The 26,044-nt window shown below is 46.3% G+C and overlaps 3 protein-coding genes across 4 annotated transcripts in view; 1 reads left to right on the top strand and 2 right to left on the bottom strand.

The window, feature by feature from the left end:
• Positions 1 to 3,335, bottom strand: part of LOC125115732 (uncharacterized) — a 136,476-nt gene extending 133,141 nt beyond the window's left edge. The window contains exons 1-2 of the transcript XR_007132163.1: positions 3,019 to 3,335; positions 301 to 348 (exon numbers count right to left, since the gene is read on the bottom strand). The gene's annotated coding sequence lies outside the window, so the exon portion shown is untranslated. The remainder of the gene's footprint in view (positions 1 to 300; positions 349 to 3,018) is intronic.
• Positions 3,336 to 5,548: 2,213 nt separating this feature from the next.
• Positions 5,549 to 7,564, top strand: COMTD1 (catechol-O-methyltransferase domain containing 1). Of its 2 annotated transcripts, XM_047760167.1 has the most exons (7): positions 5,549 to 5,766; positions 5,949 to 6,076; positions 6,328 to 6,433; positions 6,523 to 6,641; positions 6,729 to 6,783; positions 6,990 to 7,123; positions 7,326 to 7,564. In XM_047760167.1, the coding sequence occupies exons 1-7, from the start codon at positions 5,673 to 5,675 to the stop codon at positions 7,476 to 7,478; spliced, it is 789 nt and encodes a 262-aa protein (XP_047616123.1). In that variant the 5' UTR covers positions 5,549 to 5,672; the 3' UTR covers positions 7,479 to 7,564. The 2 variants fall into 2 exon arrangements, with proteins under 2 accessions (XP_047616123.1, XP_047616124.1); XM_047760168.1 differs by lacking the exon at positions 6,729 to 6,783.
• A 2,533-nt stretch (positions 7,565 to 10,097) lies between these two features.
• VDAC2 (voltage dependent anion channel 2) lies at positions 10,098 to 25,294 on the bottom strand. The gene is made up of 10 exons (XM_047760628.1): positions 24,889 to 25,294; positions 24,629 to 24,683; positions 23,560 to 23,628; positions 22,674 to 22,723; positions 17,475 to 17,627; positions 17,331 to 17,383; positions 15,654 to 15,881; positions 14,666 to 14,816; positions 12,360 to 12,417; positions 10,098 to 10,489 (listed from the first exon to the last, which is right to left on the bottom strand). Exons 2-10 carry the CDS (start codon positions 24,657 to 24,659, stop codon positions 10,398 to 10,400), a joined length of 885 nt encoding a protein of 294 aa, XP_047616584.1. The 5' UTR covers positions 24,660 to 24,683; positions 24,889 to 25,294; the 3' UTR covers positions 10,098 to 10,397.
• Between the last annotated feature and the right edge of the window lie 750 nt (positions 25,295 to 26,044).

The following is a 26,044-nucleotide window of genomic DNA, read 5'->3' as shown; positions in this document are numbered from 1 at the left end:
CCCATATGCAAATGGAGAAATTCTCCCTAGAATGGGGAGACCCCAGGCTTTGGGCCATACAGAACTGAAGCCAATCCCCACGCCCTGACTGTGAGACCCCAGCTAAGTCACATCCCGGGTCTGTAGAGGATGAGTGATCAGGCTCACCTCACTGGGGACTGGGGGTCTTGACAAGGCATCCCGCAGCAGGGCGGGGGTGGAGTGCTCAGTGGAGTCCTCTGGCATTTGGGCTTGTCAGGTGATCAAGGGACAAAGCCTCTCCTGTGAGAAAACTCACCCCTGAGGAAAGTGGGGCCTTACCTTTGGAGAGCAAGATATCAAGTTCAGTGTGGAATCTGCCACTCCAGCCTGAAAAAAAGCAAACGGGGTTATCTCAGCACAATCCCCCAACCACCCCTGGGCATGGGCCACACATTAGAGTGCCTGTATCAGTTAGGAAATAATAAATAGCTAATCACTGCTGAAACACAAAGCGCTCCATTTTCTCACATTAACAAGAAGGCTGGAGGTAAACAGTTGCTGGTGGTGTTTCAATGTGCAGACAATGTCTTCAAGGACAATTCACCATCCTTACTGTTTGGGGTTTTTTTAATCCTTAACCTTGTTGCCTCATGGCCACAAGATGGCTGCCACGGTTCCAAACACTTCACCTTTACACAACCACGTTCAAGGTAAGAAAAGGCTAAGGAAGAAGGGGGTATTTCTTGCTATCACAGAAAAAAAAAAATGTCCTGAGAAGTACCCGCTTTTCCCTGGCACAATATCCCTGGATGTTATGAAAAAGGGACAGAGAGGGTTGTAAAAGCCTGAGACTGATCACATTCCACCCAGAGAGTTCAGTACATTGTTGTCTGAACAATATTGAGCTCCTGTTGGCAATGCAGAAACAGGGGAATGGCACTGCGTGCTGGAGATAGGAGGTACCAGGTGGGACTCCTAACTGCAGACCATAGAAGCTGCTTTGTGGCAAACAGCAGATTTTACTTTGCTACAAATAACAGAATCCACATTGTGCAAACAGCAAATTCCACTCTGTTGGCAAACAGCAGACTCTGGGAGGGCCAGAGACTCAGGCTTGGATGCTCCACAACCAGGAACTAAGCAGCTAGAATCTCCATCAAACCACAGCAAAGGACTATTTTAGTTAAAAGCCCTCTGGGCACAGTCCCCACCACAGCCACCCCAGCAGGAACAGGCACCTCCTTGTTTGCTCACTTGGTGTCAGAGCCTCACTCTCCCTCCAAGCAGTGACTCACATGCCATTTTTGCATGCAAGTCCCGTGCAGCACGTGGGATTGTGGACCCCAGGTCCATGCCTGCAGGGGAGTTTGGGACATGTGTCTGTCTTTTTTGGGGGAAGGAAGCTCTCACAACAGAGGCCAGTGTCTCAAGGTAGAGAGGGTGGAGCTGCTGGGAAGCTGTCTTTACTCTTCTTCAAAATGACCCCACAAAGCCTTGACCATGTGACGGCTCCTGAGAGTCAGCTGAGGGGTCTAGCAAAAGCAATGACACCCCCGAGTGGCCATGATAGTGGTGCCACAGCCATCTCATTGGGAAGAGAGGAGCAGGTGACACCATGAAACACACACCTAAGTCATCCACTGGGGACTCCCAGAGACACCCAAATGCAAAGACCTGAATTCAATCAGAGAAGTCGGGTGACAGATAAATTGCTGGCACAGGTGGGGGCCTTGCAAAAGAACTCAGTGTACTTCCAGGGGATACAGGAGCTCTGGCCTCGGGCCCAGTGGTGAAGCTGAGACAGGGACACGTCCACATCCTGGCTCTGCCACCTGACATCTGGGAACCTCAGTTTGCACACCTGGAAAATGGGGACAATGCTGACTACTTGAGAGGGTGGCTGTGATGAACTTTCCCACTGCCCACTCTTTTCGGTTAGCAGCAGGGAACCCTCTGCAGTTAAACACCTAACATTGTGGTTCACAAGGAACGGGATAGGAACCAGGCAATTTTTTTTTCTTTTTTGGCCACCCCGCAACATATGGAGTTCCCAGGCCAGGGATCAGATCCTAGCCATAGCTGCAACTTACACCGCAGCTGCAACCACACCCGATCCCTAATGCACTGTGCCAGGCCAGGGATCGAACCTGTGTCCCAGAGCTCCAGCGATACCACCAATCCCGTTGCGTCACAGCAGGAACTCCATGGCAGGGGTATTTTAAACCTTACAACCCTTTTGAGAGGCAGGGGCTTATGGCTGACCATCCTCTCATGATCTCCACCACCAATGTTCCTCCCACGCTCATTGTCCTGGATGGCAAAGGGGGCTTGGCCAATAGAACTAAGGTCACTAACCAGCTCGCCTTAAAATGGGGAGATTGTCCTGGCTTAGCTGGGGGGGGGGTGTCCCAGGAACTACATGAGCCCTTAGAAGCAGAGGAGGAAGGCAGAGCATTTTGAAGCACCAGAAGTATCTGAAGTGCCTTTGCAGTCTTGCAGACAGAGCGGCTCAATGAGAAGGAACTAAATTTGGGCAATAACTGGAGAGCTCAGAAGAGGACGGGGAACTCAAGCAGAGCTGCTGCCCCAGACACCTCACCTTCTGCCTGGTGAGACCCTGATTGGCCAGGCCTGGCCATACTCCTGACCTACAGAACCAGGAATAAATGGTGTTTTTTGGGTTTTGTTTTTTGTTTTTCTTTTTAGGGCCGCGCCTATGGTATATGGAAGTTTCCAGGCTAGGGGTCGAATCAGAGCTGCAGCTGCCAGCTTATGCCACAGCCACAGTAACATCGGATACTCAACCCACTGAGCAGAGGCCAGGGGTCGAACCCGCATGGACCTAAGGGCTCATAGTGCACCCATCCTCTCTGCCCTCAGCTGCATTGGTGCCTGAATGGGGCAGCTGCATTTGGCAAAGGGCAACTGAGAGAGGCAAAAATGATCCCCCCTCCCCACCCCTGGGGGCAGCATCCCACATCCACGTGGCCCTCTAGGGAGGCCCAGCTCCCACTGCCACCACTGGGGCCACCACCAAGGAAAAGGATCAAAACCTACTTTGTCTTCAGCCCCCTGGCCTTCTAAGAAAAGCCTCTGTAACAGATTCAGAGGCGACACTTTGCTCCCTTCATTGTGAGCTGAGACACTGGGGCTGTAATAGAAGAGACAAGAAATGAGTAGAGAACAGGGGGAGGGAGGTGGAAAAATTAAATTTTGCGTGATCAGCAAGGTTTCAAACAATCGCTCGCCAGCTGAAGTGGGTGCCACGTCTATAAGTCATTCTGTTTTATAGACCATTAGGATCTCCAGAGAGAACCTGCATGGAGACCACTGCTTTTTGTTGAAATTAAAATGTCAGAGAAAAAGAAATAGAACAAAACAGGGAATCTGCAATTAATTACCAGGCCATAAAAATTCAATAATCAGGAGGCAGAGCAGCCGCGGGCCCAGAGGTATCAGAGCCAGCGTAACAAGAATGGAATACATTAATCTTTTCAAATTAGTTTTTTAATCTGACGGGGATATATGGTGACATGCCTCCCCTCCCTGCTTGCCGCCCACCTCCACAGGCTGGGGCCTGAAACCAGGCTCCGGAGAGAGGCTCTGGTGTGAGCTGGGGGTCTGCCCAAACCCAGACCCCCAGGCAGGAAAGAGAGTACAGGCTTGCAGCCCCAGCCGTGCCCAGGTGGAAGAGCCCCAGCAAAGGTGCTAGGAAAGCACGTGGGAGTCTGTTTTCCTCTGGGTCAGAAGAGCTTATAGGCATGTCCCTCTCTGGCCAGAGGACTTAAGAAAGCATAGAGCAGGACCTGCGGAGTAAGCATGGAGGAATGGTCTCTCTGAGCTGTGGTTTGTTCCGTTGGAAAATGGGAATAATATCGCAGCTTCACGGGGAGGCTGGGGTGCGCAATAAAATGTCCCTTATTGTTACTATTTTTACTGTCCAGACCCGCAGCTCAGGCAGCCAAGAGCCCGAGGCACCGCCAGCACACTATTCAGGGAACATTTATTTAGCACTTGCTGTGTGCACAGCTCTGGAAGAGAAGAGGACAGCGGCTTCAGTCCTTACCCCGCAGAATCAGACTCATAGTCAGGTCGGGAAACATTTACAGGGCCAAGCAGGATGTAGATAATCAAAAGGTAAGAGGAAAAACGATACTCTTCCAAGCTGGCCGCTTGCTTGGCAACAGGCAGACGGGAGGAGCTGGGAGGGCGGACCCAGACCCACCCAGCAGCAAACCACGGGCTCCTCCCCTGAATACCGCCCGGGGCTGTGGACTGATTGGTCAAAGGATCAGCCCCACCCCTGTGTCTGATAGGAGGCCACGCCTTCCGTCCCTGCGAGGCCTCGCCACCTTGCCCCGCCCCGCTCACCCTGGCCCAGGGCTCGCGAAGCTCGGATCAGTCCCAGCTCGCCAGGGACTTCAGGCTTAGCCAAGCCAGTCCCGCAACAAACCCAGCAACAAGGCTGCCTCTGAGCCCTGCTGGGGCTGAGCCTCGCCTGGGAAGCCCCTGGTGGAGTTCCAGTCTGCCCAGTGTGGTTGCCAAAGGGCTGGAGGGCCCTTCGTGTCAGGGGACAGCCGCGGAGTTGTCTGATGGAATTTGACTCCTTTTATAATTATAGCTCACTAAGTGCCGGGCCCTGTGTAAATCCTTCACCCGGATTTTCTCATTTCATCCCCCAGAGGTTAGGACTACTAAGAACCCCACTGTACAGAAGAGCAAATTCTGAAGCTGGGGCTGCTCACCAGTTCCCTGTGTCCTGCGGTCTCTGAGCCCAGCTTCACTAATACAAGCCAGGAACACCTTTCTCTTAGCCCCACTAGGCACAGTAGATGTTCAATCAGTGCTTACTGGATGGCAGCCCTGCGCAACAGCCCTGCAAAGGGGCCTCATCTGTCCTCCGATCACTTTCCTCCCCAAGATTTCTTCACTCCAACCTATGATTATAACAGCAGCTGCTATTTCTCGAGCACTTACTGTGTGCCAGGCCATGGATGGGATCTGGTGCCATTAACAGTAAGAGAATGGTCCCAGTTTTACACAAAGGAAACTGAGGCTCAGAGAGACATGGGCCCAAGATCTCACACCTATGTCTATCTAGCTGGCTCCCAAGAGCAGGATTCTAACTAAGGATATTGGCTCAGAGCTCAATCAACCAGATCTTACCCGGGGCTCCCGAACCCCACCTCTGGTTATGCCCCCTAAAATTACACTCCTTCAGCCTGATACCCTTGGTGACCTCCTCCAAGAGGCCTCCTCTGATTCTCTCAGTCCTTCCCAGGGATCCTTTAATTTCTATCGCTTTGTACTTTTACTATCCTGTTACACCAATGGTCTACTCACCCACCCAATATGCCCTAAGGGGTTCTCAGCAAAAATGGTAGCGATGAGGAAGAACCATAACCAAGAGTAGCATCACATTTTTCTTTCCTGACTCAGGCCCCTAGACCTCTGGTGACCGAGAAAGAAAGCAACCCCTGATGTAGTGCTTCCTCCCCGCCGGGCGCAGTTCCGAACGTGGCCACCAGATGACGACGGATCCACTCGGGTGGGGCTTGCAGTAAGGCAGTGCTGCCGCCAGATGGTACTCGAGACCGCAATTCCGAGGTCACTGCCCCGGCGGGGTGGAGCCGCCAGGATCCGCGGGTCCCAGGGAGGTCCCAGTAGCCTCAGCGCAGGTGAACAGGACGCCGCCGTCTCCAGCCTACACCATGACCCAGCCGGTGCCCCGGCTCTCTGTGCCCGCCGCGCTGGCCTTGGGTTCGGCCGCACTGGGCGCCGCCTTTGCCAGCGGCCTCTTCCTCGGTGAGTATGTCGGGGCCTTTGGCACCCTCCGCAGAGCCCCTGGGCGGGCACCGGAGTAGAGACCCTGCGGGCGGGCGAGCACTGGAGCAGAGCCCATGAATCCGCGAGGCTGGCTGCGGCTGAGGGTCAGCCCTGGTGCCCAAGAGCCCCAGTCCCTGATCCCAGCACCCACTACCCGGTAGGGAGACGGTTCCCTCCACGGCGATCCCGGCAAGAGAAGCGACTGCTGCCCCCTGAGGACAGCCCCCTGTGGCAGTATCTGCTGAGCCGCTCCCTGCGGGAACACCCGGCGCTACGGAGTCTGCGGCTGGTCAGCAGGGCCAAGGGGGCGGGAACAGGCGCCCACCGCGGGCCCATTTGGGCCCACGTGGTTATGTGACCTTGGGCGGGGCGGTGGCCCTCTCTGGGCTTTCCCGCTCCCCAGGCGGCTCTCAGTGGGCGTTCCGCGAGGGCACGCCCCTGGGCCACGCCTGCAAACCCCTCGGGGCGGGGGGAAGCTCTGAACCTGGGGCGGAGCTGGGTAACTGGCAGAGCTATGCGACCCTCTCCTCTCCCACGCAGCTGACCTTGGAGCAGCCGCAGGGGGATTCCATGATGACCTGTGAGCAGGCCCAGCTCCTAGCCAACCTGGCTCGCCTCATCAAGGCTAAGAAGGCGCTGGATCTGGGTAGGGCGCTCATTCGGGGTCACTGGGGGCCGGAGTCACCGGGCTATCCTCCTACTCTGGCCTGAACCTGTCTGTGTCCATGTTCCCAGGCACTTTTACAGGCTACTCAGCCCTAGCGTTGGCCCTGGCGCTGCCGCCTGCCGGGCGCGTGGTGACCTGCGAAGTTGATGCGGGGCCCCCAGAGCTGGGGCGGCCCCTGTGGAGGCAGGTGAGTGTCCCCCATGCCTGAGGCCCCGGTCAGGCGACTGGAGCCCCGGCACCCCCAGCTCCGGCTCTGACCCCGCCCCTTACGCAGGCTGAGGAGGAGCACAAGATCGACCTTCGGTTGAAGCCTGCCTTGGAAACCCTGGGTGAGGAACGGAGCGGAAAGGGCCTTGGCGCCGTTTTCCTAGTGGGTCCGCTGGGCAGGCTTCTTGGGCACTGACAGCACCCCCGCCCCCTAGTACGCGGCCACATGCAGGGAGGCAGGGCCGGCACTTCCGAGGCCGGCCCTGAATGGCCACCGCGCCTGGGCCGGCCTGCGCACTCAGCTGCATCTGCCTCTCCTTCCCGCAAGACGAGCTCCTGGCCGCGGGCGAGGCTGGCACCTTCGATGTGGCCGTGGTGGACGCGGACAAGGAGAACTGCACCGCTTACTATGAGCGCTGCCTTCAGCTGCTGCGACCTGGGGGCGTCCTCGCTGTACTCCATGTAAGGGACAGCCCCGGAGTAAAGACTATCGGGCTGGGTCTTTTCCTTAGGCTCCTCCCTGCGCCCCGCCCCCATACCCCAGAACCCTACCAGGTCAACTGCTACTCCCAGGTATTTCGAGGCTTTCCCCTGAGTCCTCAGTCCCTGCCTCCTGCGCTGGCACCTCCCGGGCCCCGCCCCCTGATGCCCCACCCCTCCACAGGTCTTGTGCCATGGAGAGGTGTTGCAGCCTCAACCGCAGGACAAAGTGGTCCAGTGTGTGCGAAACCTGAATGAGCGCATCCTGAGAGATGCCCGGGTCCACATCAGCCTCCTGCCCCTGGGCGACGGCCTTACCTTAGCCTTCAAGATCTAGAGCTGGCCATTAGGGAGTGGCCTCAAGGGAGGGGCCCTGGGAATCGCAGTTTTAAATCTGACAATAAAGTGAGGTCTGGGAAGAAATTCTGAGCCTCCCTAAGTGCTGAGATGGGGTAGGGAGGGAAGGCCCACACTGACTGCACCTTCAGCAGAAGGGAACTTTTGACACCACAGACCTCTACCCCCTCCCGGACACACTCCTGAGGATTACCTGGCACCAGAGCTATGGCCAGACCACAGAAGCTTCCAGCTGAATGGACTTTTAGGATGTAAAGTTTGACCTGCCCACATGCAACTGATCAGACCGAGCTCCTTGGGTTTGCCTCCACTCCAGAAGATCTGAGCGCTAGAAGCTTGGTAGAGGCCCCTTGTCCTCCCTCCTACATCTCTTTCTAGGAGGCTAAATCAATGAAGTTCTTGTTCAGTGCAGCTGGGACTAAGGGAGAGAACAATCTGGAATCTGATGGCAAGAAAGGGGTATTGCACCATGTACTTTTGTAGGGTATGCCAGTTCTGCTGGCCATTTGCCCATTTTCATATAATTGTCAGTTCAGCATAGCCTCACCTCTGCAGTAGAGGCTCTGGTCTACATCACCACAGATCAGGCCACTTGACTTAAACCTAAGGACCTCAAGAGTGGGTGAAGTATAGAGATATTATCCTGTCCTCCCCTGAAGTCCTGATGGAAGGTGAGAGCCAGAGTGGGATCACTGACCAGTGGTGTGAAGTAGACAAGCCAATAGGTAGGAGGCAATTTTTAACAAGATCCCCAGAAGAAGATGAAGAGAAAGTTAGGTTTTCCAATACCAACATCTATGTGTTGAGATGGAGAGGGAGCCAGGTGCTTCACTCTCTGTTTAACCTATTTAAACCTTCCCAATCCATAGGAAAATCTTAACTCCACACCAAAATGATCAGGCTCAGATATAGTGTTCTTTCCATGGCATCAGCCTAGAATACAATTAGGTGTTTGCCACCATCTGGTTAGGCCTGGGTGGTGGACGTGAACCTGGAGCCTGACACAGGCCCTATGAGCCCAGAGCTGGCGACTTTCATAACCTGACAGTGCCCTGGGATATACCTTGCATTTAAGGCAACCTTCATGGACCTAACTACAAACCTATCTTTCTCCCATTCATAAAAGCATTAGGAGTTCCTGTTTTGGAGCAGCAGAAACAATCCAACTAGTATCCATGAGGGTGCAATCCCTGGCCTCGCTCAGTGGGTCGGGCATCTGGCATTGTCAACTACAGTGCAGGCTGCAGACGCGGCTCAGGTCGCACGTTGCTGTGGCATGGTGCAGACCAGCAGTAGCTCCAATTCCGACCCCTGGCCTGGGAACTTCCATATGCTGCAGGTGTGGCCATAAAGAGCAAAAAAAAAAAAAAAAAGGTATTAGGATGCACAGAAGTGAACAGGTCCATTTTACTCTTAAGTATCCTGAAAACACAAGACATGCTTTCACACCTAGTTTGCAGACACCTTTTCCTATTTTTATCTAACAATTGGTCTTGCCTGACTTAAATTGGTTCAAATTCCAACTTACTGCCATTAAGTCATGTGTCTTATTCATATGGGCCATTCTAAGCCAGTCCCTTAGGACAGTGAAATCAGAAGGGGTCTTTCTGTCCCTCACCCCACCTGTGTGTAAAGCTTGTTTGGGTTTCTTATCTCTTAACAGATTCTTAACCTAGAAATTTTCAGCATGTATCACTTTTTGGGTAACGAGTCAAACACATTTTCTTATCTATTCTCTCAAACTTCACACTGTATCACAATTACGAATTTGTTGGGAAAAAAAAACAACCCTTCTCTAACCTTTGATTGCATCCTTCTAATTACATCCTCACATTAAAATTCCTCTTTCCTGTGTTTCCAACCAGAGTCACCTATTAATTTCTATCATTCAGCCAAAGTCCAGATTAAGGCCAGTGGCCACATAATCTGAAGGCATTGGCTTTGGTAACAAACTCAGGCCCACGCTTTGCAGTGTCGGCCTGGAAAGAAGTGATGACCTCTCACTGATGCCCATACATTTCCCTCTCGCAGACTCTGATTACTGACACTGTCTACACCTAAGTCCACTGCCCTACACCTAGTCCCATCCCACAGAACTAGGGCCTGGATCATTCCCATAGCAACAGCTTGAAGGGATATGGTGTGTGTATACAAACTTTAGCACCACCTCCTTTCCCTCTTTTTGTCACTTACATGCTAACCTTTCCTGGACTTAATGAGCCAATGCAATTTTGCATTAATTTATAAAATAAAGATATTAAATGCATTTATCTTATTGTCTAAAAATATCACTGAGTTACTCTTGGGACAGAGGACATTATAAAGAGCAAAATGCTCATTGGAAAATAAAGCACTAGCTAGACACCAGGAAGATTTGACCCTACGTGACAAGTTTTTAACTCTGCAAATACTTGGAGTCATTAATTATATATACTTGTTTTATTCATAATTTATGTCTGGGGATACCAAAAGTAATTCTAATGATGGTTGAATTTAACAAAAAATTTTAACCTCTTCTTAAAATATCCACTTATCCATCTCATTCAATGGCAATATTAAATGTTAAAAGGAACATAAAAACAAACATGCACACCAACTGCACAGTTTTCATAAAGGTCTATTTCATTATTGGTGGGCAGCGCATTTAACAGTTAAATACATTTAAATAATGTATAGGTGACTGCACGACTGCAGCATTGATAACTAGATAGATAACCAATTCAACTAGAAACCAGCTAACAAGTAACTGTCTAAATATTTAAAATACAGCTCTTGTTTAGATCATCCTTTGTTTTGATCACCTTTTGGGGGGGGTGGGGGTGGGGAAGCCTGCTGGTCACACTGGAAATATATTAAGGCCAAATCTGATATCCATTCCCAGAGGTTTCTTTCAGCTGGATTAAGCCTCCAGCTCCAGGGCAAGCCCAAGTTTGTGGCCTCCAGCATTAATGCTCTTCCCATCTACCAGAGCAGACAGTGTCAGCTTCACACCTGTAAACAAAAGCAGACAACCATCATGTGCCTGAAACCTCACGAGTCTGCAATCTTCTTTTTAAATAATCATGTCACAGCCTGCTTGTCACTTCTCAGCCTGTCAGATGACCTACTAGTGCCAGCCACCAGAGGGCGCTCAGGAGTATCTGAGATACAAGAGGGAATTCAGTTGGCACCATCCTAAGAAAAGCCATCAAGTGACAGCATTAAAATGTTAATAATAAAGCTCAGACAGCTTTAGAAAAGACAATAATGTTCAATACATTATCCACACTAAAGGACAATCATAACTGGATCCTGAAAAGGAAAAACTACAATAAAGAGACATTTTGAGGACAAGCGGGGAAATCCAAATACAGACTATATATTAGGTGTTATTTTAAATTATTAATTTCCTTAGCTATAAAAACAGCCCTGTAGTAATAATGTAGTTTAAAACGTCTTACTCCCCGGACTAAGGCTGATGTGTCCATGCGCTGCAGAACATATTTAAATAATTCATAAGGATATATGTAGGGGGAAAAGAAAAAGACTACATATACATAGAGACATAAACATAGTAAATGTTAGTAACTGGGAAGGTATATGGGTGTTCATGGTACCACTCTTTTCTTTAGGTTTCAAAATAGTCAAAAAGTCTGGGGAAAAAGTTCTAAGTGCTTTAGAATCTGGCTATTCAAATGGTTCAAGCACCAGCCATGCTGGCATCACCTAAGAGCTTATTAGAAAGACAGAACCCTCCTGGAATTCTCTTGTGGCACCGTGGGTGGTGTGGTGCAGGTTCAATCCCTGACCTGTGAACTTCCGTATGTCATGAGTGGAGCCAAAAAAAAAAAAAAAAGACAGAACCCTTCACCATATACCTATGTGATTAGAGTAAGATTCCTAAGGTGATTCATGCACACACTGATATCTGAAAAGTACTGCCCTAGAAAACAGCAAGGCTCAAAATACTATGTAAAGGAGTTCCTGTTGTGGCACAGAGGAGATGAATTCGACTAGTAACCATGAGGTTGTGGATTCGATCCCTGGCCTTGCTCAGTGGGTTAACGTTCTAGCATTACTGTGAGCAGTGGTGTACGTCACAGACTCGGCTCAGATCCTGCATTGCTGTGGCTGTGGTGTACACCGGCAGCTGTAGCTCTGATGTCTCAACCCCTAGCCTGAGAACCTCCATATGCCTCAGGTATGACCCTAAAAAGCAAAAAAAAAGAAAAAAAAAACTATGTAAAGTAAATGAGACTACAGAGACCAAATAACCAAAGCAATGACTGATCTATGACTGGAGAAATAAAATTACAAGTAAGGAAAGTAAGTAGAGAATGGATATCAAGTTAATATGGAATCAATGTTACCTTTATCAGGAGCTAACAGTACTGTGGTTATACAGGACAATGTTCTTAATTCTGAGACAAAGCATGTTCAAGATTAGGGAAATGGCATGGTAGCTGCAACTTCCAAACAGCCCATATAAAAAAAAGGGAAAGGAACATTGTGGCTCAGCAATAACAAACCTGACTAGTATACATGAGGATCTGGGTTCAATTCCTGGCCCCACTCAGTGGGTTAAGAAGCCCGAGTTGCTGCGGTTGTGGCGTAGGGTGGCAGCTGTAGCTCTGATTCGACCCCTAGCCTGGAACTTCTATATGCTGCAGGTGTGGCCCTAAAAAGCACAAAGAAAAAGAAAGACAGAAAAAGAAAAAAGAGGAAAGGAATACAAATTTATGGCAAAAAAGGTAAACATGTGTTGTTCACTGTACCCTTCTGTCAATTTTTCTGCATCCTTGAAAGGTTTGCAAAAGAAGCTAAAAAATAAAAACTAATTTTGAAAACACTATCAGAAAAATATTTTATCAAGAATACTTACCAGGCCTCAGGGTCTGAGTGTAGCCCACTCCAATTAAACTAGAGTTGTTGACTTTTGCCTAAAATAAAATGAAAAAGCAAATGTTAAGAAAAATTTTTGAATGGCAGGGCAAAAGCCCCTACAGGTTTCCCTATCATGCAATTATGAGGCATTCATTTTTTTCACATGTGAGGTAATAAAAAATTAACACTGTACTAAACCAAGCAAAAACCAGGTGACACATAATTCTTATCCACTGAACTCAAACTGTCAGGAGAACACATAATCTTGCAATCTTTTGGGATGTGTCTACAGACCCAAAACTGTCCATATAGTATAAAATCCTAAGCACTCTCATTAAAATTGTCCTTGGTGAGTCTAATCCAGTACAACAAAACCATACCAGAATGTGGCTAAGGAAGCCCATCAGGCTGACTAACTTATTTGACATGACACACACACCAGCCTCAAAGTATATAGCATGGGAAGTTTAAATTTGTGGCTATTATACACACATTACTACTTTCGGGGATCTGCCTCAAGAATTAAAACCAAGAATGTTGAAAATCACCAAAAGACAAGCACTTTCTCTGAAGAAACAGACTGACTAGAGCTCCTTGACCTCATACATAGTCTCATGCCTCTCATTAATATATCCCTGTGTCCTGGCTTGTATGTAACTAGACTATGCTTTAGACAAGGTTCTGATGGGGCATCATTTAACCCAGACCCCTGCCCTCCTGCATAATTCTACTATTTTAGGATTTTAGTCTCAGATCTTCATGCACACACATTACCCAGATCTCCAAGGCCTAGGCTGCCTCGTCAGGCAACTCTGTTGGGCAGCATTTTGAGTGCTATGCTAATAAAAAAGCAACAGCCTCTAGGATCAAAACAGATTTGGAAATGATTTGATGTCTACACTCTTTCGTAATGTGCAAGATCAAAACAGACCAATCCAGAGAGAAAAATGCTATGTCTATACAGGCAAAAGTCACATAAAAGGCACTTGTATTCACTTGGCACTAAAGCCAAGTCTTCATGAGCCACCCATGACATGTGAGTTATTTGCAGAAGAAATGCCCCACTAGTAACCATCTTGTGCCCAACAAATTAAGAGCCCCAGACAACTGGATACAAGTTCCTACTATTTTAGAATAGAAGTTGACCATAAAACTAATGGGGCATCAAGCAGTGCTTCAGGTAACGAATGCCTGACTGGGGCAATGGCAGCACTACTTAGGTGGATACACTGCCAAACTAATCCCCAGAAGTCACTCACTGGCACAAAGGTCCCAAGCTGCCTTTCCATTTTAGACTTTGAGAGCTGCATCTTATAAATGAATCACTGCTTTGCCAATGGGAAAAGCATTCCGAGTGCTTCTCATTCCCTCTGATTATAATTATGTTTTCCAATAAAACAAGGGGCTAAAACCTAACTTCCTAAATTACCAAAATATATTGTCCTCAGGAATAAAGATCACTTTATGTAACTAAAATAACTCTTATGGAAGGTTAAACTATCTCATTCCAGTACATACAGTACCTGACCTGTAAGCAACTGACACACAGGAACAGATGGTGACCTGCTTGAAACTGGAGTCAGCTGCTCTAGAGCCTCAGACACGGCACTCTCTCCTACCCCAATTCACTACGACCGAAGGAAGAAATAGCAGAAAGAGCCAAGAACAGAACCAGGGTGGCCACACAACCCAGCTAACCCACAATAAAGAAGAGTTCCTGGGATGCAGGACATTCAGTGCTAAAGCTGGGATAGTCCCAGGCAAAGCAGGATGAGCTACCTGGTCACTTAGATGGGAGGGTAATCAAAAGACATGCAGTCCAGTCCTGGCTCTACCCCTCTTTCCTTCTCTCCCTAGCAGTGGCCTAAGTCCTTCCTCTCTCCAAGCTTTGGTTTCTACATCTGCAACACTGCATGTGTGCCACTGGCCTCTCACATCAAATCTGAAGATATTTTGTAAACCATAAAAAGACAAACACAAAGTAACAAAGTACTATTTCTTTCCAACAAGAATGAGAAGTGCCCAGGGCTCACTGGCTTCCATGGGGTTGGATAGGCTTGGCGCTCAAAGTTATTACCTATATTAACTCACTAGCTTTTTTTTTTTTTAAGAATTTTTAAACAAATTCTTGTAGCCTGGGTATCAAACTTCTAAAACTGTCTCCACGGAGACTGCCACTCCAAGTCCTAATCCCAATTAGAACTGTGTCAACTGGGAACTGTGTGAATCACAATTCATATTTTCAAAAGAATCCAATATACTCAACGATTAATTCTCACAACCAAAACCCACAGTAGTACTCACAGAAATGGAAGCAGTGGGATCCAACTGATATTTAGCTGCAATGCCAAAGCGAGTGCAGTTGGTTCCTGATGTCCAAGCAAGGTTTACTGAAGTGTCAAGATCTTCACATACTTTCTGATAAATTGATCCTCCAAATTCTGTCCCATCATTGCTATAAGATATTTTAAATTAGTCAATGTAGACTAGACAATATCTAGTAATAATATCTAAGGCACAGGTTGATACTGTAGCTTCGCATTTAAACAGAAGCCATTGCAAATCAACTATAATAGAAAAAATAAAAATATAAAAATAAAAAAATAAATAGAGGCCATTGCTCACATGGGTCTCTAGAGTGTCACTAAAAACTTTAAATGTTTTCAATATTTTTGTTTGATTTTTGGCCATGGCAAGCAGCAGCTTAATGTGGGATCTCAGTTTCCAGACCAGGGACTGAACCTGGGCTACAACAGTGAAAGCACCAAGATCTAGCCACCAGACAACCGGGGAACTTCCTGAAGTTTTAAAGATTATACATCTAGTGGGATTATAAGAAATTCTGGTTTTCTTCTTTTTCTGTTATTTACCAATGCCTCATTTTTATAAGGGATAGAAATCTTTTTAAGTCCTTTCCACATATACATTTAATTTGGGTTAGATAAAAACTATACCTTTTAGGCAATCCTATCAAATGAGCACCTCACACATCACAATCAATTTAAATGCATGCACTAGTAGAGTCTGGTAATGTCTTGGCCTCTTCTAAAAACCCAAAGCACATCAAGCCTCATGTGAAATAAACATCTACTCTTTCAGCACCAAACTCAAACTAACGTGTCTCAGTCTAACACGTATACATCTCTGAGGGGCACTCTAGAAATGCCCAAAGATGATCTTTTTATGTTAAGAGAACTCCTTTGGGTTGTACCCAGAATCACAGAAAATAACATGAGACATCAATATCACTTTGAGGTCCTACATCATAATATGCCACAAAAGAAATACTCACACATTAGTGTGTAGCTGGAAGTCCCCAGTCCTGTAGCCCACTGCAAAGTTATTCCTTGTCAGCTTTGATTTGGCACTGTCAAAGGTCATCTGGTACCCAGCAAGCCAGCCCTCATAACCAAAGACAGCTGAACCATGGATTGCAGGTCCAGCAAAGTCAAAGTCAACATCGCAACCAAGGTTTACACACTCCCTCTTGTAAGAAGACTTGATTTTACCACTTTTCTTCCTGGAAAAAGAACAAATCGACTTAAAAGTGATGCCAGTGGGAAAGATTTACATACCTAACTTCTGCACAGAGGGCACAAAACATACTGAAATGAACTACAGTATAACTGGGGAGTACAGGCACATCCCACTGTTTCACCGCAGTTCACTGTATTGTGCTTTTGCATATACGGCCATTTCCCCCTCACAAACTGAAGGTTTGTGGCAATCCTGCATCAAGCAAACCTACTGGTGTTTTTTCCAACAGCATTTGTTCGCTTTGCGTCTGTCACATTTTGGTAATTCTCACATTATTTCAAACTTTTAAAACTATTATTATATCTGTTACAGTTATTTGTGGTCAGTGGTCTTTTGATGTTCTATTATGACTCAGTGAAGGCTCAGGTGAAGCTGGCTTTTTTTTTTAAGGCTGCACCTGCAGCATATGGAAGTTCCCAGGCAAGGGGCTGAATTAGAGCTACAGATGCTGGCCTATATCACAGCCACAGGGATCAAACCTGCATCCTCATGGATACTACTCAGGTTCTTAACCCACTGAGCCACAAGGGGAACTCTTGATAGATGGCATTTTTCAGAAACAGTTTTTGGGTTTTTTGGGGGTGGAGGGGGCACTCCCATAGCATATAAAAGTTTCCACGCCAAGGAACAAACCCACACCACAGCAGTGGCAACACTAGATCTTTAACCCACTGAGCCACCAGGGAACTCCAGAAATAAAGTATTTTTAAATTAAAGCATGTACATTTTTTTGCCCAACATAATGTTATTTCACACTTAATAGTATAACGTCAACATAACTTTTATATACACTAGGAAACCAAAAAACCTGTGTAACTCGCTTTTTTACAAAATTCACTTTATTGTAGTGATCTGGAACCATAGCAGGATAATCAAATCAAGCTCAATGAACACACTGACAGCACATGGGGCAAAGGAGCTGCTGCCACCACCACAGGAAGACTGTTTTGCAGAACTGGCTATCAGTCACAAAAGCCTATGGTACACATGTCAGTTGCCCAAATTAGTGCCACAATGATAAAAGGCAAATATTTGAAGGCAAGCGAACAACTGTATGCTTCATGCTCCAAAGGCAGAAACGGAAATCTGCCATAAGGCAGCTGAAGTTCAATAAGCTATCAAACAGTAAATATGCACCTTTCCTAAATACAGAAGAGGAATGCTTTTCAATTTAAAGCAGATAAAAATGTCCATGGAGATCCTGTTGTGACACAGTGGTAACGAACCCGCTAGTACCTATGAGGATGTGGGTTCAATCCCTGGCCTCACTCGGCTGGTTAAAGAACCCGGTGTTGCCGTGAGTTGTGGTGTAGGCCAGCGGCTACAGCTCCAATTCAACCCCTAGCCTGGGAACTTCCAGGTGAGGAAAGTGTGGCCTTAAAAAAAAGACCAAAAAAAATTTTAATTAAAAAATAAAAATGTCCATGCTTACCCTGTGTTTGGTGAAAAGGTGGTATCAAATGTCAGTTTCAAACCTTGACAAATCTATTTTGAAAGAAAAAGAATTTATTTTCAGCTTTATTTCCCTTTGAAATACAAAAATAAGTAATAGTAAAGCACACTTTCAGAATGTTACCTGGTCTTCAATAGCGATTTCTGTTCCCAGAGTGTTATCAGTGTTCCACTTTTCTGTGAAAGTCAGACCATACTCACACCATTTATATTTGGTCTCCAAGGTCCCAGTAACTTTACCAGTGTCTGTATTAGATGAACCAGATGTTGAGAATTCCTAACAAGAAAATAAATAACATCATGAACTTTCTCTTAAGCCTAGAAGAATCCACTAACTTACACATACAAAAAAATCCCTACTCAAACAACTTCACTATCCTCTTTTTTTCTAGCTTCCCAAACACTGCTACCCTTTACTACCAAATATACAAGAGTGACAAGTTAGCCTGCAAGTTACTGAGTGTCATCTTATTATTGCTGATATTTCCAACAAATTGTCACTGAACAACAAAGTATACAGCTTTTAAGGAAACTTCTGCTAAGGTGATTTCATTTGGCATTCCAAAACCAGTGAGGGGGGAGTTCTCAATGTGGCTCAGTGGGTTAAGAACCAAACTAGTATCCATGAGGATGTGGGTTCAATTCCTGGCCTCGCTCAGTGGATTAAGGATTCAGTGTTGCCATAACCTGCAGTGTAGGTTGCAGATGTGGCTCAACTCTGATGCTGTGGCTGGCAACTCCTGCTCCAACTCGAATTCCACCCCTAGACCAGGAAATTCCATATGCTACCGGTGCAGCCATAAAAAAACCAACCCAGTGAGGGGAAGAAAAGGAACAGGTGCTTCAATCTACCTGAGTAAAACACTAAGTAGGTCAGTATGACTAACCACAGACCCCCTTCATCAAAATCAGTTTATAATAATTAATATAATTTACTATGAAATAGTTTCTGAAAATCCTTAAAGGGAAAGCATCCCATTAAAAGAATGTATGCCATGAAAGTTTTGTTTTGTTTTGTTTTGCTTTTTAGGGCTACACCTGTAGCATATGGAAGTTCCCAGGCTAGGGGTCAAATCAAAGCTGCAGCTGCCAGCCACCGCCACAGCCATGACCACATGGGATCCAAGCCGTCTCTTCAACCTTAACCGCAGCGTGAGTCGACACCAGATATTTAACACACTGAGCAAGGCCAGAGATAGAACCTACATCCTCAGGTTCTTAACCCACTGAGCTACAACAGGAACTCCCAAAAAAGATTTTTTTAAGAATTATTTGGGAGTTTCCATCGTGGCACAGTGCAAAAGAATCCAACTAGGAACCATAAGGTTGCAGGTTCAACCCCTGGCCTTGCTCAGTGGGTCAAGGATCCGGCGTTGCCGTAATTTGTGGTGTAGGTCACAGACGTGGCTTGGATCCTGTATTGCTGTGGCTGTGGTATAGGCCGGCAGCAATAGCTCCAATTGGACCCCTAGCCTGGGAACCTCCATATGCCTCAGGTGAGGCCCTAAAAAGACAAATAAATAAATAAATAAAAATAAATAAAAAATTATTTGGTAAGCCCAATGTTCTGTTTTCCTAAAGAGTCACCAGGTTTTATGCCTTTCTAACCACCTTTCACATTCTCATTTAAAAAAAAAATTGAGTTCTCTTGTAGTACCATGTTATAGATTTAGTGTTGTCACTGAAGTGGCTTGGATCACTGCTGTGGTGTAGGTTTGAGCCTTGGCCCAGGAACTTTCACAAGCCATGGGCATGGCCAAAAAATAAGTATTTTTAAAAATAGGGGGAGGGAAATCATAGGAGATTAACTCTACATCTGGTTGATATCATGAATAATATAAACTATACTCTGTATAACAGATGGCATCAGTAGAAAAATTATCAAATGCAGTCACCAACTGAAGTGCATTATATAATGTGTTGGAAGCATATGTATTTATAACTTGCCAATCCTGCACACTAACTGAAAAGGAAGGCATAACATAGAGGGCTTATATGAAATTTAAAATCTGCTGCAAATAATCCAGAAATCCAATCTTCCAAAGATCGAATACTGGCAAGCAACTGAAATCTTCCAAAATAAAATACTAAAATGCCCTATGAAGGTTCTGATTTGACTACTACTGATATTTATAGGTTTTGGCCACTGGAAAGCCAAATTTAAAGATGGCTGATCTGAACTAATAAAGAGAATTTATACCTGAAATTGTGACATCTATATCAAAAACTATATCAACAGGAGAAAAGGCGAATCACCCTTCACTTAGGAAAACAGTACATTTGTTTAACTATTTCTCTGCAGTGAAACAGATTCAACTCCTTAGGTCTTTTAGATGCTTTCATTAACAGAAATTTCAAGTCAAAGGTTGGCACTCAATGCCCATACTAAAAAAAACACTGGATATAAAATTAGGAGTCTTGGAGTTCCCATCGTGGCGCAGTGGTTAATGAATCTGACTAGGAGCCATGAGGTTGCGGGTTCGATCTGTGGCCTTGCTCAGTGGGTTGGGGATCCAGTGTTGCCGTGAGCTGTGGTGTTGGTCGCAGACGAGGCTCGAATCCTGCATTGCTGTGGCTCTGGTGTAGGCTAGTGGCTGCAGCTCCGATTGGACCCCTAGCCTGGGAACCTCCATATGGCGCAGAAGCGGCCCTAGAAAAGGCAAAAAAATAAAAAATAAAAATAAATAAAATTAGGAGTCCTGACATCCAGTTCTGCCACTCATTATTAAATGAGAACAGTGAGGAAGACATTCTTCTGGGTCTCAATTACCTCAACTGAGCTATCTCTGGAGAATTAAAGTAGAGTGACACTGAAAGCTTTGCACATTTTCACATGCTCTACACAAAAGCATTCATTATTAAAACACTATAATGTATGGAGCATGTTCTTTTAATAGATACTTTTAATAGATACACTTGCAGAATGTGTATGAGCAGCTATTTCTAATGCTGAGTGACATGATTGATGATTGAGGCCCCGTCCACTGCCACCCATCAGTCCATAGATTGAGCGGGTTTATGTACAAGTACATGCCATGGAGTGCTCGAGACACAAAAACAAGATCACACTGTAATGTGGAAACAGAATTGGGCCAGATAACAGCACCAGTGGAGCTTATACTCTTTTCACACCATCGCCAAGACATTTAGGCTTCTACATTCTGGCTGGGGTGGCCTGGACATCTCTGCAGCTCAGGTGAGATAGCAGAACTAGGCATTGATGGGAATATTAGGGGCCAGGTACACATTACAAAATGAGTTCCACACTTTTGAATTACATATATTAAAAATAAATAAAAACACACTAGGGATTCCCAGCGTGGCTCAACAGTAATGAACCCAACTAGGATCCATCTGGACACAGGTTTGAACCCTGGCCTCAGTGGGTTAAGGATCCAGCGCTGTGGTGTAGGTTGCAAACATGGCTCGGATCCCACGTGGCTGTGATGTAGGCCAGGGGCAGCCACAGCTCCGATTCCACCCTTGGCCTGGGAACTTCCATATACTGGAAGTGTGGCCCTAAAAAGCAAAAAAAATATAAAAAAAAATTTTTAAAAGCTGTATCTAATTAAACTCCTATACATTCTTCATGTTCTTAAGCCTAATTTCATAAAATTCCTGGCCACAAAAAGCCTTTCCTTTCCAATAAAGACTCTGATTTATTGAACAATCTAGTACTAGATATACTGTTCTATTCCCTCATTTAAAGTGTCTCTCCAGCCAGCAAGCCTTTTAAACACAAGAATTGAGTCTTCTACTTTTTTAGAAGGCCTTTTGTGTTTCAGCAAACATACAGCAAGTGGTTTATAGAGGCCAATAGGTTAAGAGAGGAAACACAAAACAAACACCTGTTATCTTGAGCAAGTAAGTCACTCAACCACTGAAAACTCAGACCAAAGAAACCAAATGACAGATGTGACCAATATAAAACCCCAGAAATCCAAGTCTAGGCATTAAGAAACTACAGAATAATTAATTTAAATAAATATCAGTTATATGCATTAAGGGAGTTAACAACTTACAGCAAGAATTTATCAAAATAACCAGTATGCACACATTACACCCCATCCCTACAACAATCTCAACATGAAACAAAAAAAAATCCTTAGAAAAAAAACTACACAAAATAAATTTTACTTTACTCTTAGAGAGTCAGGCAGAATCAAGACATCCAAATATCAAAATATTAATCTCTCAAACATGGAGTAATAGAGTTCCTATTGCGGCTCAGCAGATTAAGAACCTGACATAGTGTCCATGAGTATGCAGGTTCGATCTCTGGCCTCACTTGGTGGGTTAAGAATCTGGCACTCCACAAGTTGTGGGTTAGGTCACAGATGTAGCTTGGATCTGGCATTGCTGCAGCTGTGGGGCAGGCCTGCAGCTTCAGCTCCAGTTCAACCCCTAGCCAAGGAACTTCCACATGTCGCAGAAAAAAAACATTTTTTAAAAATACTCAAATTTAGGACTCTAAAAATTCACAAAATACAGGTGGAAATGTCTCCAAGGAGGGCTGTTAGAATATAACCATTGTATAAATGATTACTACACTCAAATTACGAATTAGTTAAAAAAAAAAAAAAAGGAGCTCCCATTGCTGCACATCAGAAACAAACTCAGCCAATATCCACGAGGAGGCAGGTTTGTTCCCTGGCCTCACTCAGTGGGTTGGGGATCCCTTGTTGCTGTGGCTGTGGTGTGCAGCTGTAGCTCAGATTAAATCCATAGCCTGGGAACTTCCATGTGCTGCAGATGGCATTAAAAAAAAAAAGGAAGAATAAATTAGTGAATATTTTATGCGGAGAACTCTTAAGGCTTTTCAAACTCATCAAAAGAAGGGCTTGTAAAAAAGTAAAATAGGTTGCAATCTTACTGAGTAACAGAATCCCACATGACCAGTCTTTCCTGAGTACCTTGTATATACAAAGTAAGTAATACGACAAAAGATCACACAAAACCCAGAAATCCTATCCAAAAATGAAAATAAAATCAAGATAAAATGCCCTTAAAACGAAATCATCTTTTGTTTCTTCAAGATAAAATAGGCATTTCCGTGTGGCCCAGCGGTAATGAACCCAACTAGTATCCATGAGGACACAGGTTCAATCCTTGGCCTTGCCAGTAGGTTAAGGATCTGGCATTCCGTGAGCTGTGTGTAGGTTTCAGACGGGCCTTGGATCTGGCATTGCTGTGGCTGTGGCCAGCAGCTGTAACTCCAATTCAACCCATAGCCTGGGAACTTCCATATACCAAGGGTGAGGCCCCCCCCCAAAAAAAAATTATATAAAGGCTCAACAGAACTTAACAGATACCTAACACTCACCACGCCACTGCATGACTTTGTTTTCACATCCAGTTTCACCAACCCAAAACCTTCAAGAGAACAAAATGATTCTTTTGTATAAAAGATGCATGACAACAGCCAACTATATACACTAAAAAAAGAAAACCAGAAAGATTTCATGTATTCAAAGGGAGACAAAAATGTGCATTGATACATGATACTTAAATGAAAAATTCTATGTGAACAGACAGAAACATCCCCTTGAAGCTTTGCCTAATATATTGGTGTGTATTTGGCAATCCCCCCCCCCCAAAAAAAAAACTTTCAAAAATTTTATCAAAGCATTTATTTAAAAATGCTTTTCAAACCAAAATATCAGATTAGAAAAATCACTTCAACTTAAATCTCAGAATAGCCAATAATTTATTATAATTCAGGCACTGAGAACATTTATCCCAAAGAGGTACCTCCTTCGGGGATTAATAATCTAAACAATTAATAATCTAAATAACTGGGGAAATATTCTAAAGGACAGGGAGGGTGAGGTGTGGAACAAAATCTTCAAGAGAGTCCTAATTTATTCGAAAAAACCCATAACTCTTTAGTAGGAGTCACCACCATAAAAGCGATCCAAGACAATCATCACAATTCTAGTCAACCATGGCGTAAACTATATCTCAAAGAAAAGAAAGCACGATTGCTTTTCTTCTTAAAGGTAAATTCCTGTAACTCAGGTTTGAAAAAAACAGATGAAATTGGGATAGGATTTGGATTGTTTTACAGTACTATTTTAATAGAAATCTTATCTTAAATGTAACTAATAGGAGAATGCAGCAAAATACTTACAATTTAAAGTCAATAATTTCCCTAAGCAATCCACACACATTTTCCACTTCAGATCTAAAATTTTTAAAACAATTCTTACCAAATCCTTTGTTGAAAATATCTCTGGCAGCTTTGCCAAGGTCAGCATATGATGGCGGAATACACATTGCTGGTGGGAAGAAACATTCCAATGTTAATGTCCCTGTGCTCCCACAGTCTGTTCAAGAACTAGATTATGAACAGACTGCTATCTTTAAATCCAAGCAATCCAACTTGTTTTTATTACCACGAGGAGCTACAACAAAACTATAGTCTACTAGGATCCATGAGGGAGATATCAGCACCAAAGACTAATTTCTAAAACAGATAACTATAGTAAGTGGCCAAAAAACTTGGGAAATTCCTTCCAAAATATACAAAGAATCAAACACATACACACATATATAACTGTACATTCAAATATACCTGCCAAAAGTCACTGGAATAGGCTGATTTAACCAAATGACATAAAAAAACTAACACAAGTCCCTCACCCCCTCCCCCAATACATCCTTTAGTATCCTCTCTGAGGCCAAAACCAATATTCTGGAATGGGAAGAGAAAGGTAAATAATACCTGGGGAACTTAACGGAACTTAAAAAAAAGCCATCTATGTTTCACTCAAGTGTCTACATCAACTAAATATCAAATGGCACTTTAGACATATCCTAGGCCAATGCTGTGCGGCTTAAGGGCAAGCAATCTGAGCTCGTTACACTAGCTCATTCATTCTACACAGCACGTCCACGCCCTTAGGAGCACATGTAATGACCTTGTGCATTCACAAGGGAGATTACTACTTCCTCTAAAAAAGTGACCGATCCAAGCCTCCAAAGACCAAATCCGACATCAGTAACTTTTTCCTCTGAGTCCATTAAAGACACATCCAAAAGCTGAAGGTGAATGCGACCATGAACCAACTCCCCTGGCCTAGTCCCCCTATTCGAAATCCAGCAACTCAGTCCCTCCTCCGCAGAATTAAAGGAGTCAGACGGTGGAGGAACTACCAAAAGGGACAAATTTCCAAGTCCTTGGAGAGATACGGGAAAAGAAGCCCTAGTTTTCCGTTCGACAGGCTTCGGCTGTCCAGGCACCGCCGCCCCGTCCCGCAGAGATCCCCCTCTACTTACGCCGTGGGCAGGTCTGTCCATAGGACGCCATGGCGAAGCCGTCGGATGAGGTGATCTGAAGGAGGGACATAAAGTGTGGTCAGCAGGGGTCAGAAGCAAACCAAGGGGCCAGAAAGGGGGTCTGGGACAGAGGGGAGAGGGGCCGCAGGGCAGCGCGGCCATCTTAGGGAGCCAGGGCCGACCCAGAGTCCGGCTCAGACATCCCGCTTGGCCGCCCAGGCCTACGCCCCCGGGTCAGAGTGAGGCGGGGGCAGCGGTACCTGGTGGTCTCCTGGGGGGAAGGGGAGGCGCCCCTGCCGTTCGCTCGCAGCAGAAACCGTTCGGCTCCTTCAGGGTCGGGCTGCAGCTCCCTCGGCTGGAGGGCGAAGTGAAGGAGACACCGTTCCGCCTGCCGCAACCCTGTCCTCCCCCCACCGGCCAGGACCCTGCCGCTGCCCCTGGGGCTGCCCGCCGCGCCTGTCCCCGCAGCGCCGCCTGCTGCCCACTCCAACCTGCTCTAAAACAGCCACGTGCTCCAAGAGCACCCCCGCCCCCGGGATAGGGCGCCTCGGTCCCTCGGCGGGGGCCAGAAAGACATACGTTGCTGGACCTCAGGTCAGGCAGCGACGAGGACAGCCCCAGAGACGAGGGGGCGGGGAACGACGGATGCTGCAGGAGGGGACCGCGAGGGCGGGGGGATGGGGTGGAGGCCCCGCGCGCGCTCAATATGGGCGGGGCGGGGCGTCGGGCGCGTGCCTGAGCGGGACTGCGCGCGACTGGGCGCGACCGCGCTCCCCGAGGTCACGTACATCTCTCCAACTCCCCTTCTCGGCTGTGACTTACATGCCCTGCAGAGCCAATCCCCGGTAGAGGAAGGAGTCTGCTGAGCGATACCACTTCTGCCCTGAGCAAGTGCTTGCGTCTCTGGAAGACCGTGTCTCTCCTGGCTGAGAGAGAAATGAGTGGGGCGCTGGGGCGTACCTCCAGCCCCTCGCCCACTCCCTTCTTTCGCCCGCTTCCCATCATGGTGTAATCGCCATGCTAGGCGGGGCTCGGCCTGAGAGGCTCTCTTGGGCTGCCCCGCCCTGAACAAACTTGAGCACGTCTCGGGGTGCCCCGCCTTTCCCTACTCCACCCTACTCCCGCTCAAGCCTTAGGGTTCCTTTTCTGCCTCCTTCGTTTGGATTGGGGTTGGACTGCTTTACACACACAGGGAAACTGGAGCGGTCTTGGTGAGTCAAGCCTGCTAGAAAATTTAGGAATCATGCTGACCAAGCATTAGAACGCTGCACTCCAGTTCTCTGGGTGTGCAGGAAGTGAAGAAGCCAAGGGGACAAGAAAAAAATGAGCGGTCTAATGAGATAGAAATAGGGTCAACTTAAGGTCGGTAATCAATAGCCAGTCTCAGCAATTTATCCCTTCTCTACCCTAGTTTTG

The sequence above is a fragment of the Phacochoerus africanus genome, chromosome 15, assembly GCF_016906955.1.
Source record: "Phacochoerus africanus isolate WHEZ1 chromosome 15, ROS_Pafr_v1, whole genome shotgun sequence".
In the NCBI taxonomy this organism is placed as follows: Eukaryota; Metazoa; Chordata; class Mammalia; order Artiodactyla; family Suidae; genus Phacochoerus; species Phacochoerus africanus.
This window is presented reverse-complemented; position numbering and strand designations above follow the sequence as displayed.

Excerpts from the sequence above, each read along its gene's own strand:
- COMTD1 (XM_047760167.1), top strand. The coding sequence starts at position 5,673 with ATGACCCAGCCGGTGCCCCGGCTCTCTGTGCCCGCCGCGCTGGCCTTG. Across the intron at positions 5,767-5,948 it reads TGCCAGCGGCCTCTTCCTCG|GGAGACGGTTCCCTCCACGG; the intron begins GTGAGTATGTCG and ends ACTACCCGGTAG. Across the intron at positions 6,077-6,327 it reads CGCTACGGAGTCTGCGGCTG|CTGACCTTGGAGCAGCCGCA; the intron begins GTCAGCAGGGCC and ends TCTCCCACGCAG.
- VDAC2 (XM_047760628.1), bottom strand. The coding sequence starts at position 24,659 with ATGGCGTCCTATGGACAGACCTGCCCACGGC. Across the intron at positions 17,384-17,474 it reads AAATCGCTATTGAAGACCAG|ATTTGTCAAGGTTTGAAACT; the intron begins GTAACATTCTGA and ends CTTTCAAAATAG. Across the intron at positions 14,817-15,653 it reads TTCCAGCTACACACTAATGT|CAATGATGGGACAGAATTTG; the intron begins GTGAGTATTTCT and ends AATATCTTATAG.